Genomic DNA, 22,397 nt, shown 5'->3' with positions numbered 1-22,397 from the left:
TCAAGTGACCTGATTGGTGTGGACTGTGATTATTTAACGTTTCTTTCTAACAATTTGGGCAACTTTTACCCAACGAGTTGACGCCAATAGTGTTGCGTTGGTTTCTCGATTACCTGCTACCACTGTGACACTAATCTACCCTTGCCGAATATCACGGAGCCATATGATAAATAATATAAAAGTTAACATTAATGTTTATGATCCTTGAAATTGAAAATAATACAAAATAAGAGTTTCCTTACCCCAGACCTTCACCTTTTAAAATAAAAAAAATTAAGAAATTCCTAAAGCTGGGCAAGGCCTTCACACCTGCGTCCCCACCTTGAATGTAACGTGCAGGTATGTGGAAAACACTCACAATGATACAATGATAACGTGGATGTTTCCTATGCTGATTGATATCCTAGCGTCCTACTATTGTTACGGTGGTTGTTATGTACATAATCATGTACAGGAGGACGGCCAAAACACTGCATCAGAGTTAAATGTTTATAAAAGACTCTACAAGTCAACAAGGAATTCACAGATGTGTTCCTGGGAGCGTCAGATGGTCTGTTATTGTTATGTACAGTAAATGTAGAAATTAGGAACACATATTGAAATTTATCAAGAGTGTGTGTGTGTGTTAATTTAATAGGCTTCTACGCCATAGAGAGAGACATAAGCAAACGCTGTTTCATAAAGTTTCATAGTTAGTTTCATTGTGAAAGTAATTACCTTTTAGACTTTTTCAGTTTGCCCGTGAAAGGATAAATACAAAGAATATTGCCTAGTAAAAAAAAGAATAGGTTATAAGACAGTGCGTTAATGTTCGAAATAAGGCAAACAGAGTATTGGGTTTTATATCTAGAAGTGTAAGTAACAAGAGTGCAGAGGTCTTATTGCAACTATATCTTGCGCTAGTCAGGCCGCACCTCGATTATGCGGTTCAGTTCTGGTGCCCCTATTATAGAATGGATATAAATTCACTATAGTCGGTGCAGCGAAGAATGACAAAAATGATTCCGGGACTTAGAAACCTTCCATATCAGGATAGGTTAAAGAAACTTAACTTGCATTCCCTAGAAAGACGAAGAGTGCGGGGAGATATGATAGAAGTATTTAAGTGGGTGACAGGAATCAATAAAGGGGATATAGATAAAGTTCTTATAATATCCGAGCAGGATAGGACTCTGAGCAATGGATTCAAGTTGGATAAGTTTAGGTTTAGGAGGGAGATAGGAAGAAACTGGTTCACAAATAGGGTGGTGGACGAGTGGAACAAGCTTAGCAACTTTGTAGTAAGTGCGGGAACTCTGGAAAGTTTTAAAAGGAGGCTAGATAGATTCATGGATCATAGAGAGTGGGAGTAACTCTTGACAGGAGCTGCCATGCACAGGCCAACCGGCTTATTGCAGACTCCTTATTTTCTTATGTTCTCATGTTCTTATATTCTTATGTCGGTCGGTGGTCATGCAGTGATGTGAAATTCATGGATTTTCGCCAAGCTCATCGTTGCTTGTGAAACCTATTGGCTTTGTATAGATTATAACTTTGTCCAAACTTATTATATTTACTCTGTACTTTTTTTTCACATTTTGTCACTCTTTCTTTTCACCTGTGTTCAAGAAACTCCTTCACACCATTAGCAGTATATATAGGTCAGAGTCATGTGGGTGATGTCACTGTTCCCTGTCATGCGAAACAGTGGTTCATATACATTGGACGTCATATTCTAATTGAAGACTAATCAGTGTAGGCTAGCAAATTTGGGATAAACAGCAAGAATGTCCCCCAGCACCCCCGATTCTATATAGTGATTACAAAGTTCATGATACAATAAGTCATTTGGCCTGAAGTCTTTGACAGTGACATTACTCACATGAATCTGACCTATATATACTGTCAATGAATATGATGTATTTCTTTGTGTACGAACTTCTGTCCTGCATGGCAGTGAACATTGACATCACCCACATGAATCTGATCTATGTATATATGTGTAGGTATGTATATGCATATGTATGTGTATGTGTGTGTGTATGTGTATATGTTTGTATATGTGTATATGTATATATATATATATATATATATATATATATATATATATATATATATATATATATATATATATATATATATATATATATATATATATATATATATATATATATATATATATATATATATATATATATATATATATATATATATATATGCTGACCACAAGGAAAAAACAGAAGTTCCCAAAGCCTTTCATGTAATTCACATCTTCAGGGGTGAGTAGACTAGGAGGGTTTAGAACACCTAGAAAATAAGGAGTCTGCAATAGGCCGGTTGGCCTGTGCATGGCAGCTCCTGTCGAGAGCTACTACCACTCTCTATCATCCATGAATCTATCTAGCCTCCTTTTGAAACTTTCCAGAGTTCCCGCACTTACTACAAAGTTGCTAAGCTTGTTCCACTCGTCCACCACCCTATTTGTGAACCAGTTTCTTCCTATCTCCCTCCCAAACCTAAACTTATCCAACTTGAATCCGTTGCTCCAGGTCTATCCTGCTCCAGATGTGCAGAACTTTATCTATATCCCGCTTTATTGATTCCTTTCACCCACTTAAATACTTCTATCATATCTCCCCGCACTCTTCGTCTTTCTAGGGAATGCAAGTTAAGTTTCTTTAACCTATCCTGATATGGAAGGTTTCTAAGTCCCGGAATCATTTTTGTCATTCTTCGCTGCACCGACTCTAGTGAATTTATATCCGTTCTATAATAGGGGCACCAGAACTGAACCGCATAATCGAGGTGCGGCCTGATTAGCGCAAGATATAGTTGCAATAAGACCTCTGCACTCTTGTTACTTACACTTCTAGATATAAAACCCAATACTCTGTTTGCCTTATTTCGAACATTAACTCACTGTTTTCTAGGCCGTAGGTCCGGGCTTACAAGTACCCCTAGGTCTCTTTCACAAGTCGACTTCTCTAGGTTGATGTTGTTAAGGCTGTATACATTGTAAGTATTTGTTCTTCCAATATTAAGTACGCTGCACTTGCTGGTGTTGAATTTCATTTGCCATTTTTCAGACCACCCCTGCAGTTTATTTAGGTCCTCCTGTAATGCATTTGCATCCTGCCCTGAATTAATTTGCCGCCCTATTTTGGTGTCATCCGCAAACTTGCTTATGTCACTGCTGATCCCAGTATCTAGATCGTGTATGTAGATTATGAACAAGAGTGGGCCTAGTACTGACCCCTGGGGAACCCCACTGGTTACACGGCCCCACTCAGATTTAACACCATCTACGCTGACCCTCTGCGTTCTATCGGTGAGCCATGATTTTATCCAATTTAAAACTTTCCCCTCGATACCATGAGCCTTAATTTTTTTTTAGAAGCCTCTGATGCGGTACTCTGTCAAATGCTTTGCTAAAGTCTAAATAAATAACATCGTAATTTTCGTCATTATCTACTACCTCGAAGACTTTCCTAAAAAACGTTAGCAGATTTGTTAGACAAGATTTTTCCTTTGTAAACCCATGTTGAGAGTCGTAGATTAATTTGCTTTTCTCTAGATGCGATCGTATGCTATCTGCTATAATTGATTCAAGTATTTCCCCACTACTGACGTCAAGCTGATCGGCCGGTAATTTTGGCCCGCTGATGCTCTGTCTCCCTTTTTTGAATATGGGTACTACATTTGCCTGTTTCCACAAGTCTGGCACAACTCCAGTGTCTAATGATTTTGTAAATAAGTTTACGAGGGGTCCGCTAATCTGTTCCCTACACTCTTTCAAGACTCGAGGGAAAATTTCATCCGGCCCTGGGGATTTTGTTTTCTTTAGTTTATTTATCTTCTTAAGAACATCCTCTTTTCTGATAGTGATATTCTTTAATTTCTCTTCTTCCTTTCCCTTAAATATCAGTTCCACCTCTGGAATTTCATCTCAAATTTCTTCTGTGAAAACTGATAAGAAGTAGCTGTTCAATGCTTTGCTTATTTCTTCACTGCCATTTATCACTTCTCCCCTCCCTGACTTTAAAGGCCCAACTTTGTCCTTGACCTTTGTCCTATATACCTGGAAAAATCCCTTGGGATTCGCCTTGGATTCTCTTGCTATTTTGATTTCATAGTCTCTCTTTGCTTTCCTTACATTTTTCTTAACATTCCTAGATAGTTCATTATACCTGTTTCTGAGCTGCTCCTCCCCTCCCTTTAATTTCTTATATATTCCTTTCTTTATTCCTATGTCATGTTTAAGTTTTCTGGTCATCCACTTTGGCTCATTCTTATTTGACCTAATTTTTCTGTATGGTATATATATACAGAGGAGGGTGAGATCAAGTCCACAGTGGTCAGGTATAGGTAATGACCCTACTAAGAACTTTATATACCCTAGATCTTTCATAGACAAATGCCTGAACATTACTAAGAAATCTTTTTATAGAACTGATCCCAAGCCCACCCATAACCATAAGAATCTCTTAGTATTACCATTTCACAAAAATTTCTCTCAAATTCCTTTACAACTAAAAGCCTGGAACGTCAATGTGGCATTTAAAAACTCATGCACTGTTAAACAAATGTTAATCAAGAACTCCCCCCAACAATACAGGTGGCTGCATTTATAAGGTTCCTTGCAAGGAATGTAATATGTTTTACTTAGGCCAGACAGGTAAAGATCTTGTAACTAGACTTAAACAACATAAATATAGTGTTAGGACAGGCCAGGAATCCAATGCTCTGTTTGTTCATTTGAGGGATAATAAGCATTGCATTGACTGGGATAATGCCTCCTCAATATTACCTTGTAATTCAATTGACAGTAGGAACATTATAGAATCTAGTCTCTTTAAACATACCGAATCCGTCAACATGAATTTGAGTAATGGTATGTACAAATTGGATAATTTCGTAATTAAGAAGATTTGTAACCAGGTGAGAAGGTTGGGGTCAGCTTACCCTCTGACCTGACTACCTACCGCTGCAGTGCTTTTGTGAAGATTAGTAGGGTCATTACCTATACCTGACCACTGTGGACTTGATCTCACCCTCCTCTGTATATATATATACCCTGTTTTTGTACTTCTTCTTAGTCTGTACTCACCCCTGAAGATGTGAATTACACGAAAGCGCTTGGGAACTTCGTGTTTTCTTTTTCCTTGTGGTTATCAGCATATACCTGGATCACGCGCACCTATAGTGATTTACTTGCATATATATATATATATATATATATATATATATATATATATATATATATATATATATATATATATATATATATATATATATATATATATATATATATATATATATATATTTCATGTTGCCTCTGAAGATGTCTTGAATAAAGACGAAAGCTAAGGTGCTCCGTTGTTTCCCTTTTCCCGTGTGATTTTATCAAGATTTATCAAGATATATAGATATATATTTCTTTGTGTATGAACCTCTGTCCTGCGTGGCAGTGAGAAGTGATACCACCCTCAGTGTCAAGACCGGACTGAATTACTCAGAATAGGGAAACTGTACTCCTAGCTTTGGCAATAAATTTGTTCAACTAAAACTCCTCCACACCAGTTGGTCTTTCGTGAGTCTCTCTCCGAATTTACTTCACGGTTTGGCTGCTAAAAGGTCAAATGTGAGAATTCGAATCACTATAATATCTTGCCATACATCCATTTGATTGCGTAAATACTTCGTAAACATTTCCGGTGCGACCCAAATTTTCTGTCAGTTGGAATTACCTGTACCATTCACACAATTTAATTCTAGGTTAAAACTTCCTTTTAGGTAATTACATAAAAATAGTGTTAGTTCATATTGTAGCATACACTGATCCCTTAAATTTTATGGTTTGCTCGATTAGGGACCAAAAGTGAACACATACAAAACGTTAAATGCTGCTTTAAATTCAGTCTATCGTGTTCAAACTGGAAATTCGTAAACATGATTTGATTTTCTACATATAATATTGGTTATTTACTTTTCCTCGTGTTTTTTATTTTTTTTATTATGTTTTTGTATCAGTTGAACAGCAGTTTTACTCTTTGGGTCTCGTTTTCCTTGAGCTGAAGATCTCTCAGAGTCCACACTGTGGTACTGTAGATAATGAAGGCCAGCCAATACCTATACTGTACCTTGAAACTCACCTACTACCACCTCTTCTTTTCTCTTATTCTTCTTCAACTCCTCCTTCCTTCTCCTTCATCACCTCTTCCATTCCCTAGATGCTGTCAAGTCAACTTGGTAGGAATTACCTGGTAGGCAGCTATCAAACAGGGAGGTACTACCGCCTGGGAAGATATTGGAAGCATAATGTGATGCCCAATGGTAGACCCTGCTGCCGTATGGCATCACAAAAATTGTGACAAAGTCCCAGGTTGGTGATCTGACTTTCTGCCTCATTTACACAAATTTTCAGGGTCTCAATTGTTTCTCGTATTATTGACAACACAACATTTATATATCGTTTCTCACTTTTGATCTTTTTTCATTTTGTATTTCTTTATGGTTCTTTATTATTATCATTATTATTATTAGTGTTGTTAGTGTTATTATTATTTTCATTCTTATTTTTAATTATAAATTTGATTTACTATGAAATTATTGTTATTACTATTATTATTATTATTACATTTTCGGCCCCCATGCCCCGATGTGGGTCAGTGACCTGTGCCTATTCGCCTGATCGTCGGCTAAATAAGAATGACGCTATTGCTTATTCGCCCAACCGTCGGTAAGGTAAGGATGGTAGTATTGCTTTCTCGCCAGGCTCTCCACAGTTAGGCTTCATATTTCACATATAATGACAGGTATTTATTACGTTACTTCATATTTCGTTTTATACCTAGCATGTCTGTAAATATATCGAGCGATAATTTATATATTATCTAAATTTTTTATATAGATACAATCCTGTAGATAACAACAAATCTATACGTGAGTAATATTAGTAGTTAAAACTTAACCTAAACAACGCTATAAAAGAAACAGACCAAGTTTTAACATATATGAATTCATTCCGATTTTGTTACAGCACAAATAAATTAGCTCTTTTAAGATAAGACGTCCATTGGTCTTTAAGGCTTTATCGGACGTTTATCTCTATTAAGCAAGGCACACAACCACACACAATATATGAGAGAGAGAGAGAAATAATATTTACTTGTCCATATCACTTTATATACTCAGTTTTATTCTTTCAGAACAAATTATAAAATTTCGGAGATGGACGAGGGAGGGAAGATGAAAGAAGCGATCACCGAGGTGAAGGAAGATCCACAGGAGTTGAAAGAAAGGAAGGAAGTGGTCCAGGAGGAGAAAGAAGGGAAGGAAGTGGTCCAGGGGGAGAAAGATGGGAAGGAAGGAGACCTCTCGTGGGTCAACACCTTCGAGGACCTGTTGGAGGTAGTGGGCACCAACGGCCGCTGGAATATCCTCATGTTCATCATGTGTGTCACCTGTGAGTGTCCATCTGAGTCACTCTCTGAGTCACTTCTTGGTTTAATAACTAAATTAAACAGCCACTGACTCATAAGATTTAGTCAGTTACTAACTGCCTGGTTTACTAAGGCAGTACGGTTCAGATGTTAAATCAGAACATTTCTTAAATCTAGTAAGATTTTTCTACGCTACAATAAAAATAAACATGTTAAGATGAGCGAAGGAATGAAACTAAAAAGATCACAAGACGATTAAACACCGAGGCTTATATGAGTTATATCACCTTATGATTAAAGAGCCTAACCTTATATTAGTTTATCATTAGGGTGGTTAATCCTTAGGCGAAATATGCTGGGGTGTTAATATTCATGTGATACAACTACAGTAAACACACGGGTACTGGGAGTATAGGTCGAGTGTCTTCCTCTTAACAGCGGTGGCGATATCGCCGCTACAAACTTTGTCCTACCAGTTCCTCGGGGCGACACCTGACTACTGGTGCCACATCGCCCCCCTGGTAGAGGCCAACTGGACGGACCAACAGATACTCTCCCTCGCCATTCCTTACAGGTTAGTCCTCGTTCTTATTACTAGTAAGGAAAGAAGGAAGCTCTTCCCTTCACTATCATAATCCTCCACACGTCTTCTGTGAAACTGTCTAACTGAGCAAATTTGATAATGTATGAACAAATTTCCTTTAAGTTATCGTAATAAGTAACTCAAAGTCCTTCTTAAGGAGGAGATTTGGGCCTTTATGACACCTAATTTTTTTTAAAAAACAAGAGTCTGCCCTTGCCAAGAAAAAGAAAACGAATGCGCTCACAGATCATTCCGTTTTGTTTTTTATCATGGCAAGGAGATACCCTGCCACAAGATCAGTTCTTACCCACAGACAATGTTTATAAGCCTCGCCCACAGCAACTGTTTAAATTTACACAAGTAAACATGTTATCATCCGGGTATTTGGTTGCAGCAACTCTACGGGGAAGTATGAAGGATGCCAGATGCGCAACTACAACTACACGGCTGCGGCGCTGCTGGGATACAAAGCCACCATGAAGGACCCTTCCGTCGTACAGCATGGGAACACCACCAGCATCATCAAATGCTCAGCCAGAGACTTTAACCACTCCCAGTACTCCTCCACCGTCGTCACTGAGGTTAGCTTTGGGTGAATAACACGTAATCCTACAATAAGAAATCCCTGTTATCCCCACGACAAGACGATCAAATTGCCGGACACTTCAACAGGCTAGGATCCGTGTTGCCACATACAAGTTTGTTTGAGAAAGACAATAAGATGTTGCTCTAACTCCCAAAACAACACAAAACTTTACCTCTTGGAAAATTCAAGACATACATACGCTATGGCTATACATAAAACACATTAACTATCGTCCAGAAGCCTCCATAATGTTTATCTTTTGTTTTTAGAAAACTCCTTAATTTTTCAGCATTAATCTGAGTTTACAAAGATATACTTTATGCATAAGCTTGGTATACTGTGACAGCTAAGAGAGATTAGCGGCTGAGTAAGGTCACAGTTAGATCGAAACTTAATTCTACAAATCTACATTTTTCAAGCTGTTCCTACTGTATAACTATAAGAGGTTAATAGCCAGAGGAGCGTACTATTTATAGCAGGCAACCAAACATAGAGACGCGCCTCACCGTATTCGTCTCTGTAATATGGTTCTCGACCAACTTCCCTATATTTCTCTGGCAGTTGATAAGTATAATCCTGTGGAAATTCAGTTTTAAGCTGGCAGTAGTTAAACAGAATCACAGTTTATGTTAGGATGGCTGGAAGCTTCGGGTAATCGGTTTTATTGTCACTTATAGCGGGTAATCAAGTTTGTTTATCTACCAAGCGCATTCACTGAGCACCTCGCCACATCCTTCGTGTGAAAATATCAACGGATTTTCTTGAAACTTACAGAGACATCACTGCCCCTATACACTCAGATAAAATTAATGAATAGGTATTATTCTAACAAGGGGTTCAACGCTGTTTTTCTTGTTTGAGGGATTAACTTTCCGCACCTTAAGTATTGGGTGCCTTTATTGAACACTGTCAGGAATATATTCAAATTTGTGTGCTGTGTACTATCGTTAAGTATGTAATGATTGTTTATCAGACCACAGCTTTCAGCCCAGAGAATTACAACACATATAACAGCGAGCACAGTACATGCCTCCTAGTACCCTCACATACCAAGTTGACACACCCTGGGTCAGGACCCAAGTGACCTGACCCCTGCCACTAAGTACTTGACCAATGGACATGACCTACAACCACACCTTGGTGGAGGTCATTCGCCGGCTGGGTCTCCCCCATATAAAGGGCCTGCAGTTTGGCTACGGCCGTATTCTCTTCCGACTCATCTCTCTCTCATTCGGGTCGTCACTCTGTTCACTCACGCAGAGTCACGCTCGTCCTTCCCCCAGGTCGGGAGGGACACCTCCCGACCAGACCCCGGCGTCACCAGCTAAGCAGAGTCTCCCATAGGAGACAGTCCAGCAGCACCCACTGGGCCTCCGTCAGGTCACACGTGAGTCTTTGTCTGAGCTAGTCACAGGGTGAGTTACCTACTGTGGGAAGTGTATTCACTTCATGTTTGTGTCCGAGAGTCAGTGTAGTAACGTATATATAATGTTCTAGTAACTTCGATATACTATTGATATTAATGTGTCATTGAGTGAATTAATAAATAGTTGTATTGAAGTGGTGTTTGAGATGTTGTCCCTTAAGAACGTAAGATAAGTGTAAATAACTACCCGGCCACGCTACCAAACCTCCTCTCTTTACATTCCTCCTACTATGAATATTCTACCTATATGTAATATCTTCTATACGAGTTCTGTCTCATTATAAGTAGATATTTCATTTTAAGTATCGACTTTATTTTAGGTATTTACATCATTTTAAGCATTGACTTTAATTTTGGCAATGAAAATAATTCATATATTCAGTTCACTTCAGGTATTAATTTAATTTCATGCATAGGAATTATGTTAATTGTTGACTTCACTTTAGGTATGGGCAGTTTTAAGTACTGACTTTATTTTAGGTAAGCGCATTTTTGGTATTGGCAAGTTTAGGTTATCTCACTGTAGTGGGTTTTTAGCTACCCTATTTGAACTTATTCCTATTTAGGTTATTAACATGAACTAAAGCTGTATTTGACAGATTACACAGTAAAGGCAAGGGCGAATAGGGAGACATTTACCTTTATAAATATACCCAGCTAGAGACAAGCGAGTAATTATCAACAAAACTTATTCTTCTTTGAAGGTTTAATTTCATTCTTTCCATTCGTGTGTATCTTTCTTTGGCCGGGCGTGGGTGCAACAGTGGGACCTGGTGTGCGAGCGTCGGGTGCTCTACTCTACCACCCAGGCCGTGATGGAGGGAGGCAAGATCGTCGCCTATCCTATCTTTGGCTACCTTATTGATGCGTAAGTGTTGGCAGTTCTATAGGTGAGTGTTCGCAGCTCTGGAACTCACTGTTGATAGTTCTGTTAGTCAGTGTTGGCATCTATGTAAATAAGTGTTGGAAGTTCTATTAGTCAGTGTTGGCAGCCCTTTACCTCACTGTTGATAGTTCAGGTAGTCAGTGTTGCATAAATGTGCTTTGTATTTATATATCTATGTCTATGTCTATATCTATAATATCTATGGGCCATGCTTTTTCCCCTCTTCATAATGTGGGGATTTTCCTGTTATTGTCTCAGCCTTCAGACCATGTGGCGCCCCAGATAGGGTGCGGTCAGTATTTCATCATACATAGACGATCTAGATACTGGGATCAGCAGTGACATAAGCAAGTTTGCGGATGACACCAAAATAGGGCGGCAGATTAATTCAGGGCAGGATGCAAATGCATTACAGGAGGATCTAAATAAACTGCAGGGGTGGTCTGAAAAATGGTAAATGAAATTCAACACCAGCAAGTGCAGCGTACTTAATATTGGAAGAACAAATACTGGTAATGTATACAGCCTTAACAACATGAACCTAGAGAAGTCGACTTGTGAAAGAGACCTAGGGGTACTTGTAGGCCCGGACCTACGGCCTAGAGAACAGTGCGTTAATGTTCGAAATAAGGCAAACAGAGTATTGGGTATTATATCTAGAAGTGTAAATAACAAGAGTGCAGAGGTCTTATTGCAACTATATCTTGCGCTAGTCAGGCCGCACCTCGATTATGCGGTTCAGTTCTGGTGCCCTTATTATAGAATGGATATCAATTCACTGGAGTCGGTGCAGCGAAGAATGACAAAAATGATTCCGGGACTTAGAAACCTTCCAAATCAGGATAGGTTAAAGAAACTTAACTTGCTTTCCCTAGAAAGACGAAGAGTGCGGGGAGATATGATAGAAGTATTTAAGTGGGTGAAAGGAATCAATAAAGGGGATATAGATAAAGTTCTTATAATATCCGAGCAGGATAGGACTCGGAGCAACGGATTTAAGCTGGATAAGTTTAGGTGTAGGAGGGAGATAGGAAGAAACTGGTTCACAAATAGGGTGGTGGGCGAGTGGAACAAGCTTAGCAGCTTTGTAGTAATGCTGGAACTCTGGAAAGTTTCAAAAGGAGGCTATATAGATTCATGGATGATAGAGAGTGGTAGTAACTGTCGACAGGAGCTGCCATGCATAGGCCAACCAGTCTATTGCAGACTCCTTATTTTCTTATGTTCTTATGTTCTAGGAAATGAGTGTGGTCATGACCCAACCAAGGAAATAGGTAAGGCTGCTTGAGTTGTCAGGATGCCAGTTGGTGCTTCTGTTTTCATTGTTATAACATTTAATTTAGCTCATATTTAATTAACATTGTGTTCTCATAAATATTCCCAACCTTCTCCCATTAAAAAACTTGCCTCAAACCTTATTGTAGTTAATGTAAGGCTGTGAACCAAATATCGTTTATCTGGGTACAGCCCAACATATACACCAATGAGCGGATCTTACTGAGCCGGCCTGGGTCAGGACACCCACCATGTGGCCTAAAAGAACCCTTAAAACTGTAATTAGGATATAACTTATTGATGAGTTTGACGCAAGTAGACTAGTGCAAACAGGCACTAGTCGATCCATAGTTTACCATGATAAGATGTATCAAGTGAAACATATATATGGAGCAAGTAACAAGATCACTAGATTACAAGATGTAACCGCTAGATTAAGGTTAGGATATAAGTACCTCTGGCAGTATGTTCCTCAAGCAGATGTAAACAAGACTAAATGTAAAGTGTGTGGCCAGACATCTGGCCACACACTTGAACACTACGTCCTCGACTGTGTGAAGATAGAACCTTTTAGGGACAGGTCCAAGCACACTGTGTGTGAAATGGCACAACACTTCATCTCTAATGGCAAGATAGCCGACATATTAAGATTGTATCCACTATTTTGCACTTAGTAACTATATCAGTTTTCATGTACAGAACCAAATACACAATGTGCTTGAATACTTCTCACGTAAATGTGAATAACAAAGTGTGAGGCCAGACATACTGCCTCACACGCCTGTACTCACGCATTTGTGAATAAGTTACCCTTTATATATAGAACTAAACAAATAATGTAATTGAAATACTGTGTAACATTCAGTGCCATAATATCCTGATAGCGGGGGTTAATTATTATGACCCGTTGTAAACTCTACTCTGTAATCCTTTTGCACTACCGCTCACAGGAGGAGTGTGGGGTGTACAATAAAGTAGCCGCTGTAAGAGGCAAAATCAAAATCAATCAGATCCGAGAATTCTTTGCCAGGGAATGATAGGTGCGAGTCATTGGTGCCTATACTGTTCTCCCAATTAGGGAAGAAGTGCATTTATATTAAGTCTTGTACATTTTATTTGTAAATATGTGCAAATAGGGTAGATTTCCCGAGGTGTTTCGGTTGGTCCCTTTCACCCAGGATTTCATTCATCAGCTAAGACTGAGAGCTTGTACCTGAAGAGAATTTCATGACGTCTACCCTATTAAAGCTAGTCATAGCAGTATATCACTGTTGTCCAGTTGTGACTATTGGGGTAAGCTTGGGCAAGATGCAGAGAGTTGTGATAGTTGGCACCCCTGTAACTCCATGTTGGTAGCTCTATAAGTTATTGTTTAAAGCCTTGTAGCTCAGTATTGGCAGCTCTGTAAGTCAGTTTTAGCAGCCCAGTAATTCAGTGTTGGCAGCCCAAAAAGCACGTTGTAACTCAGGGATGCCATTAATGTCGGTACTCCCGTAACTAACGCCCCACTGGTGTTGTTAATATTGGGGATGCTCTAACTTATTAAGCCAAAGAGAAATTTTAACTACCTTTAAGAATATATAATTTAGATATACCTAAGATTATTCTTCTGAAAACAGGAAAATGTTTTATGCAACATGTATACGAACTCAGATGTACAGATTTACATAATTTGTGATTATATCCACTTCAAGGACTTATTTGTTCATCCATGCATCAAACACAACTTCAAAAATCTCCACGACACTATTTCTCTTCATGTCAGGTTATGTTCCAGTGGTAGGTTTTTCAGCCCTTACAAATAGTATCGTCGAAATTCCTCAGGTATCGCTAAATATTTATGTTTAGTTTATATCCTCATGGGTACAGGTGGCCGCTTAAATTTGCAAGTTGCTGTATTATCATCATCTTGAGAGTACTGTTCAATTTTATGTTTAAGTCCATCACAGAGGCACACTTAGCTCACATAAGAACATAAGAAAATAAGGAGTCTGCAATAGGCCGGTTGGCCTGTGCATGGCATCTCCTGTCGAGTTACTACCACTTTCTATCATCAATGAATCTATCCAGCCTCTTTTAAAACTTTCCAGCGTTCCAGCACTTACTGCAAAGTTGCTAAGCTTGTTCCACTCGTCCACCACCCTATTTGTGAACCAGTTCCTTCCTATCTCCCTCCTAAACCTAGACTTATCCAACTTAAATCCGTTGCTACGAGTCCTATCCTGCTCGGATATTATAAGATCTTTATCTATATCGCCCTTATTGATTCCCTTCACCCACTTAAACACTTCGATCATATCTCCCAGCACTCTTCGTCTTTTTAGGGAATGCAAGTTTAGTTTATTTAACCTATCTTGATATGGAAGGTTTCTAAGTCCCGGAATCATTTTCGTCATTCTTCGCTGCACCGACTCCAGTTGAATTGATATCCATTCTATAATAAGGGCACCAGAATTGAACGGTATAATCGAGGTGCGGCCTGACTAGCGCAAGATATAGTTGCAATAAGACCTCTGCACTCTTATTACTTGCACTTCTAGATATAAGACCTAATACTCTGTTTGCCTTATTTCGAACATTAACGCACTGTTCTTCCAATATTAAGTACGCTGCACTTGATGGTGTTGAATTTCATTTGCCACTTTTCTGACCACTCATGCAGTTTATTTAAATCCTCCTGTAGTGCATTTGCATCCTTCCCTGAATTAATCTACCGCCCTATTTTGGTGGCATCTGCAAACTTGCTTATGTCACTGATGATCCAAGTATCTAGATCGTTTATGTAGATTATGAACAAGAGTGGGCCCAGTACTGACCCCTGGGGAACCCCACTGGTTACACAGCCCCACTCAGATTTAACACCATCTACGCTGACCCTCTATGTTCTATCGATGAGCCATGATTTTATCCAATTTAAAACTTTCCCCTCGATGCCATGAGCCTTAACTTTTCTCAGAAGCCTCTGATGCGGTACTCTGTCAAACGCTTTGCTAAAGTCTAAGTAAATAACATCGTAATTTTCGTCATTATCTACTACCTCGAAGACTTTCCTAAAAAAACGTCAGCAGATTTGTTAGACAATCATATAAAATTGCCATCACAATCTTGAACGGCTGTACTATTTAAAATATGTCTAATTATATCTCATTAGAGACTATACATCCTTCCCAAGGAAAACTAATATCTCGCTTTTGGTACACAGGCTTGGACGTCGTCCAATAGTGCTGGTGTGTGTGGTTATCAACATCCTGGCTGGCTTCTTGGTTGCTGCCTCGCCCACTGTCGAGGTTTATATTCTCCTTAAGCTCATTGTCTCCGCCACTGACGCCGGGACGTATCTTGGGATCTTCGTGTTTGGTATGTTTGTTTTCCAGATGGTTTCCTGAGGCAGGTGTTGATAGCACGAGTGTCGCATGATCCATATTTTGTGGCTCCTGAGACAGGTGATGAAAGTTCAAGTTTTTGCAAACTCTGTCTGTCCTACTTCCTTGGCCAGACAGTGGTTGACAATAAGAGTGTTACGTAACTAATCTAATATACTATAGGACTAGGCGTGTGTGTGTGTGTGTGTGTGTGTGTGTGTGTGTGTGTCTGTTCTGGGCAGTGGAAACGGCACAATCGTTTTTCATCAAACTTGGTGGAAAGATCGCAAAAAATTCGTAGAGTGGAACAAACTTGGTCCCATATCGATGGTTTCTTTAGGAAGCCATTACATAACCATTTTATTTACGCTGGAAAACGATGCAAGTCTAAGGACTTGGCGCACCATCATTCGCTGTACGCTGTCAGCCCAATATTGCAGTTATCGTACGGCTCCCCCACTTTTTTTCTTAGCCTACTTTTTTTTTAATGTTGTTTGGATTAGTAAATGAAGGAAGATGAGTAAATAGAAGAATAAAGAAGGGGAAACAGAAAATAGTTAGAGATAATAGGTGGAGGGAGCTGAGTTTCATCATGCGTCTGGATGCGCAGTTTCAACGTTACCAGACGACCTTAGAGCTACAGTGTATACTTATTCCTCTGGGTGACTGTACACTCGGAAACCATAATCTCTAGCCCACCTGGGTCGGTAATGGAAGTTAGAACAGTGTCCCTCCTGGACGAGGGCCCACTCTAACTATCACAAGGCAACACTCGCAAGAGCACACACAGTCATAGTACGGCTGTATAGATGACATTATGTATAAATATTGTATATGGTATTTTATACTCTGCATTATCTTCATTATATATGAACAAGAAGAAAAATACCATAGGTTGTAGTTACGAAAGTATGAATGGAAATAAACACTTCCAAACCACCCAATGACTCCACACAATGCGTGTGTGTGTGTGCCAGACCACGATGCTTCCCATCATTCGCATAACTATATGAAAAATCGTGTTTAATTTAACTACATAATTCAAAAACCTTAAATTACATGTGGATCAGTCACTCCTCATTTGACACAATTATAGTTTAATACTTTGACCTTCCCACCTGGGCACATGGAGGCCCACGGTAACTCTCACGAGGCAACATACACACTAACACACAAGTTATGATATGAACTCTTCCAGGCTTCACTATCATTATCATGTTATGTTCATCGTGCTCTGTATCTTGGTAACTAGTCATAGTATCAATACATGACAGTGTTATTAGTATAACATTGTAACTTTTACCCTACAGTTATTGTTGTAAATCATGGACAGGAAGGATACATAAATTATAATATCAAGTGTATGGTTCGCTCAAAGCCACCCCAAGTCAGACAACGCGTCACACAAAGTTACATTGTGTGTGTGTGTGTGTGTGTGTGTGTGTGTTCTGTAACATTAAGCTTCTTCCTTAGTAGGTAGATGTTTCATAAAGAGGTTTCTCCCATTCGTCATTGTGAGCATCATCCCAGAGCACATTGTTTCCATCAAAACCATGGTTCATCCTTATTTCCCTTCTTCCGTGTAACTATATCCATATGGCTAAGTGCTTGCTTTAACATTTCTTTATTTACCAAAATAATGTGGATCAGTTACTCGTTATTTAACACATACATGCACTTAGAGCATCAAGATACTTTTGTAGGCATGACTATTGGTTAATTGAAACCCAAAAAATATTTTTCACATTTATTATGCATAAACATTGTAAACATATCTATGTGATTATTGTATTATATAACATACATTTAATGTCTGGACAGATTCCCAAGAGTTATGCATATTAATGCATAGATTTTGTAAGCATATTTATGCGAAGTGACGTAAAGCCACATAGTAAAATACCTGGACAAATTCCCGAGAGTTAGGAAACGAAGTCTATGTGGCCCCAACGAGGTTACACCAGAGAGCAAACTCTCCCGCCACCCCCCTACAAGGCACCGTCGTGGGCGGAGATTTAATTCTTGATCACAGGTTAATACCGTGTCCAACCTCCATCTGCTGCTATAACTTCATGCAATCTGGTGGGCATGGAATCTACCAGATTGCTGCAGATGTTCGGCCTCCTCCTTATTCCCTCCCACACATTATGTGCGTGTCTCCTCACTGCCTCACTCGTTTTCTCCTCAACATCCCATTCAACAACCATATGCGCCCATATATTTTCTATTGGATTACAATCGGCTCCTTTAGGGGGCCAGTCCAATAGAATAATCTGCTGGTGCGCCTCAAACCAACGCTTGACTGCCTGACTTGTATGTATTGAACTGCAGTCTTGCACCATACTGTACATATAGGCTGTGGGTCTGGGATGGCATATGAGTTGCTGGGAGGATGATTAGGAGTCCTGTTGAACTGGCAGGTAGACAAAACAGAAAACTCACAGCCAAACTGTAAGAAAACTCATGGACAATGATACATTAGTAAAATATACTAGGTCAATTTAGCGCGTGCACACACATTATATACAGATCTATTGGTCCTTGCGAGGCTGTTTGGTTATGCTATGCTAACTAGTTTGCTAGGGTGAGGGAAGTATATATATATATATAGATATATATATAGATATATATATATATATATATATATATATATATATATATATATATATATATATATATATATATATATATTTAACTCTTCTCAACAAATGCAAGAATGTTGCCCCGTGAGATTTACCGTGGGCCACCATGTGCCCAGGTGGGATGGTCAAAGTGTTACAAGATATGTGTGTCAAATGAGGAGTGACTGATCCTCATGTATTTTAAGGTTTTTGAAATATGTAGTTAAATTAAACACGATTTTTCATAAAATTACGCGAATGCTGGGGAATAAAAGATGTAGATGGGGTGTGGTGGAATCATCGTGGTCTGGCCACAAGCGCTGCAAACGACATGTGGATTCACTGGGTGGTTTGGAAGTGTTTATTTCCATTCATACTTTCGTAACTACAACCTATGGTATTTTTTCTTCGTGTTCATATATAATGAAGATAATGCAGAGTATAAAATGCCATATACACTATTTATACATAATATCATCTATACAGCCGTACTATGACTGTGTGTGTTCGTGGGTATGTTGCCTTGTGATAGTTAGAGTGGGTCCCCGTCCAGAAAGGACACTGTACTAACCTCCAGCACCGACCAAGGTGGGCTAGAGAATATGGTGTCCGAGTGTACATGGAAAAAGAGAAGAGATAAAATGATAATAACAGGAATACATGGAGAAGATGACTACAATAGACATAGGGTGAATATAGACAGTGAAACAGACAGGAGGTTGACAAAAATAGACAGATTCACACATGCATAAATAGACAATATGGCAACTAACATGACAAACAGACAGCTGACTGACTGGTTCACATTAGACAAACAGGCAGAGACACGCCAACAACGGATAAGACAGACAGATTTGACGACACAAAGAGTACAGACGGGTTTACATTCAAACACCACGCAGACGAACAGACAGTTGGGATGGCAATAGACAGGACGGATAGATTTGAGACAGATTAGAAGGCATTTATAAACAAGAATAACACCAAATTGACCATAGCTGCATCAGTGAGGGTAGGAGGTCTTACATCCACCAGCTTAAATAATAAGAGGCATTGAAAACTAACACCCTCGAGCGGAAAGAACATCGATGGTCGGTCAGTGAGATGGGCCTAAAACTGACTAACGTACATGATGACTATGATGACTTAACACAGGTGATGACTAAAGCGGATGGTGACTAATCTAACCAGAATCAAGGTCACTTCTCTTCATAACATAATTTATTTCGGAATGATCATTGGTGATTCATAATAATCTTTTTTTTTATAATTTTAACCTCTCCTTATGGCAACTATTTCTTAACTACTTATTCTAACCATTATTCTATTCCTTCTTATAGTATATTCAATACTGTAAGTATCACGACCACGACCATTATTATAACAACCATGACCATTATTATAACAACCAGGACCATGATTATAACAACCAGGACCATGATTATAACCACGACTATGATTATAACAACCACGACCATGATTATAACAACCACGACCATGATTATAACAACCACGACCATGATTATAACAACCACGACTATGATTATCACAATCACGACTATGATTATAACAACCACGACCATGATTATAACAACCACGACTATGAATATAACAACCACGACCATGAATATAACCACAACCATGATTATAACAACCACGACAATGATTATAACCACGACCATGATTATAACAACCACAACTATAATTATAACAACCACGAAAATGATCATAACAACCACGAATATGATTATAACAACCACGACCATGATTATAACAACCACGACAATGAATATAACAGCCACGACCATGATTATAACAACCACGACCATGATTATAACAACCACGAATATGATTATAACAACCACGACTATGATTATAACAAGCACGACCATGAATATAACAACCACGACTACGATCATAACCACGACTATAATTATAATAACCATGACCATGATTATAACAACCACGACCATGATTATAACAACCACGACTATGATTATCACAATCACGATTATGATTATAACAACCACGACTATGATCATAGCCACGACTATGATTATAATAACCACGACCATGATTATAACAACCACGACCATGATTATAACAACCACGACCATGATTATAACAACCACGACTATGAATATAACAACCACGACCATAAATATAACCACAACCATGATTATAACAACCACGACAATGATTATAACCACGACCATGATTATAACAACCACAACTATAATTATAACAACCACGAAAATGATCATAACAACCACGAATATGATTATAACAACCACGACCATGATTATAAAAACCACGACCATGATTATAACAACCACGACAATGAATATAACAGCCACGACCATGATTATAACAACCACGACCATGATTATAACCACGAATATGATTATAACAACCACGAATATGATTATAACAACCACGACTATGATTATAACAACCACGACCATGATTATAACAACCATGACTATGATTATCACAATCACGATTATGATTATAACAACCACGACTATGATCATAACCACGACCATGATTATAATAACCACGACCATGATTATAACAACCACGACCATGATTATAACAACCACGACTATGATTATAATAACCACGACCATGAATATAACAACCACAACCATGATTATAATAGCCACGATCATGATTATAACAACCATGACTATAATTATAAAAACCACGACCATGATTATAACAACCACGAATATGATTATAATCGACCACAACAATGATTTTAACAACCACGACCATGATTATAACAACCACGACCATGATTATAACAACACGAATATGATTATAGCAACCACGACCATGATTATAACACTCATGACCATGATTATAAGAACCACAACTATGATTATAACAACCACGACTATGATCATAACCACGACTATGATTATAACAACCACAACCATGATTATAACAACCACGACCGTGATTATAACAACCACGACCATCGAGAAAACTATGTCGCTGTACTCTGTCAGCCGGACGGCGGTTGCCCGCAAGCCAAGCCCGAGCGTTCGAACTTTCATGCCTCGGTAAACTGTACCGCCAGACTCGCCACCGGGTACGAAGTGCCCAAGATCACTTGTACTGTATATTTAGCATGGTGAGGCACGTACCAAGGAATGAGGTGTTGAAGCAGCTAATAATGTTAGGAAATAGTTAAAGCGTAAAAAAAACTGTCAGCCACAAGACCTACGATACATGTGGATCATTATATATATATATATATATATATATATATATATATATATATATATATATATATATATATATATATATATATATATATATATATATATATATATATATATATATATATATGCAAGTAAATCACTGTAGGTGTGCGTGATCTAGGTATATGCTGATAACCACAAGGAAAGAAGAAAACACGAAGTTCCCAAGCGCTTTCGTGTAATTCACATCTTCAGGGGTGAGTACAGACTAGAGAGAGAAATACAAATCAAGGTGTATATATACAGAGGAGGGTGAGACCAGGTCCACAATGGTCAGGTATTAGGTAATGACCCTACTAATCTTTAAATAGCACACAACGGTTGGTGGTCAGGTCAGATGGTCAGGTGACCCGGCCTTCTCACCTGGTCACAAATCTTCTTAATTACAAAATTGTCCAGCTTGTACATGCCGTTACTCAAATTCATGTTGAATGCTTCGGTATGTTTAATAAGACTAGATTCTATGATGTTCCTACTATAAATTGAATTACATGGTAATATTGAGGAGGCATTATCCCAGTCAATGCAATGCTTGTTATCCCTCAAATGAACAAACAGAGCATTGGATTCCTGGCCTGTCCTAACACTGTATTTGTGTTGTTTAATTCTAGTTGCAAGATCTTTACCAGTCTGGCCTAAGTAAAACATATTACATTCCTTGCAAGGAACTTTATAAATGCAACCAATTGTGTTGTTGGGGGAGTTCTTGATTAACATTTGTTTAACAGTGCATGAATACTCCTCTTCGATGATCAAGGCCCACAAATTGAAAATACGTTTGAAATTTCTCCAGACATGCCTCAGTGAAAAAGTTATGAACACAACACAAGAACACAAGAAAGTGGGATACTGCAGGAGGCCGACTGGCCCATACAGGGCAGATCCCTTTCACACCCATCCCAGCACTTCCATGTGCCTATCCAACTTCGTCTTGAAGCTCACTAGCGTCCCCGATCCTACTATAGCAC

General features: G+C 38.8%; 1 protein-coding gene across 1 annotated transcript in view; it reads left to right on the top strand.

The window, feature by feature from the left end:
• Positions 1-22,397, top strand: part of LOC121856872 (organic cation transporter-like protein) — a 52,546-nt gene that overhangs the window by 22,177 nt on the left and 7,972 nt on the right. The window contains exons 2-6 of the mRNA XM_042352646.1: positions 7,188-7,444; positions 7,860-7,995; positions 8,399-8,585; positions 10,781-10,884; positions 15,380-15,534. Coding sequence (XP_042208580.1) covers positions 7,210-7,444; positions 7,860-7,995; positions 8,399-8,585; positions 10,781-10,884; positions 15,380-15,534 — 817 coding nt within the window. The 5' untranslated portion in view covers positions 7,188-7,209. The remainder of the gene's footprint in view (positions 1-7,187; positions 7,445-7,859; positions 7,996-8,398; positions 8,586-10,780; positions 10,885-15,379; positions 15,535-22,397) is intronic.

Source organism: Homarus americanus, unplaced genomic scaffold (genome assembly GCF_018991925.1).
Source record: "Homarus americanus isolate GMGI-L3 unplaced genomic scaffold, GMGI_Hamer_2.0 scaffold34533, whole genome shotgun sequence".
In the NCBI taxonomy this organism is placed as follows: domain Eukaryota; kingdom Metazoa; phylum Arthropoda; class Malacostraca; order Decapoda; family Nephropidae; genus Homarus; species Homarus americanus.
Note: the sequence above shows the minus strand (reverse complement) of the source record. Positions and strands in the feature narration are given on the sequence as shown.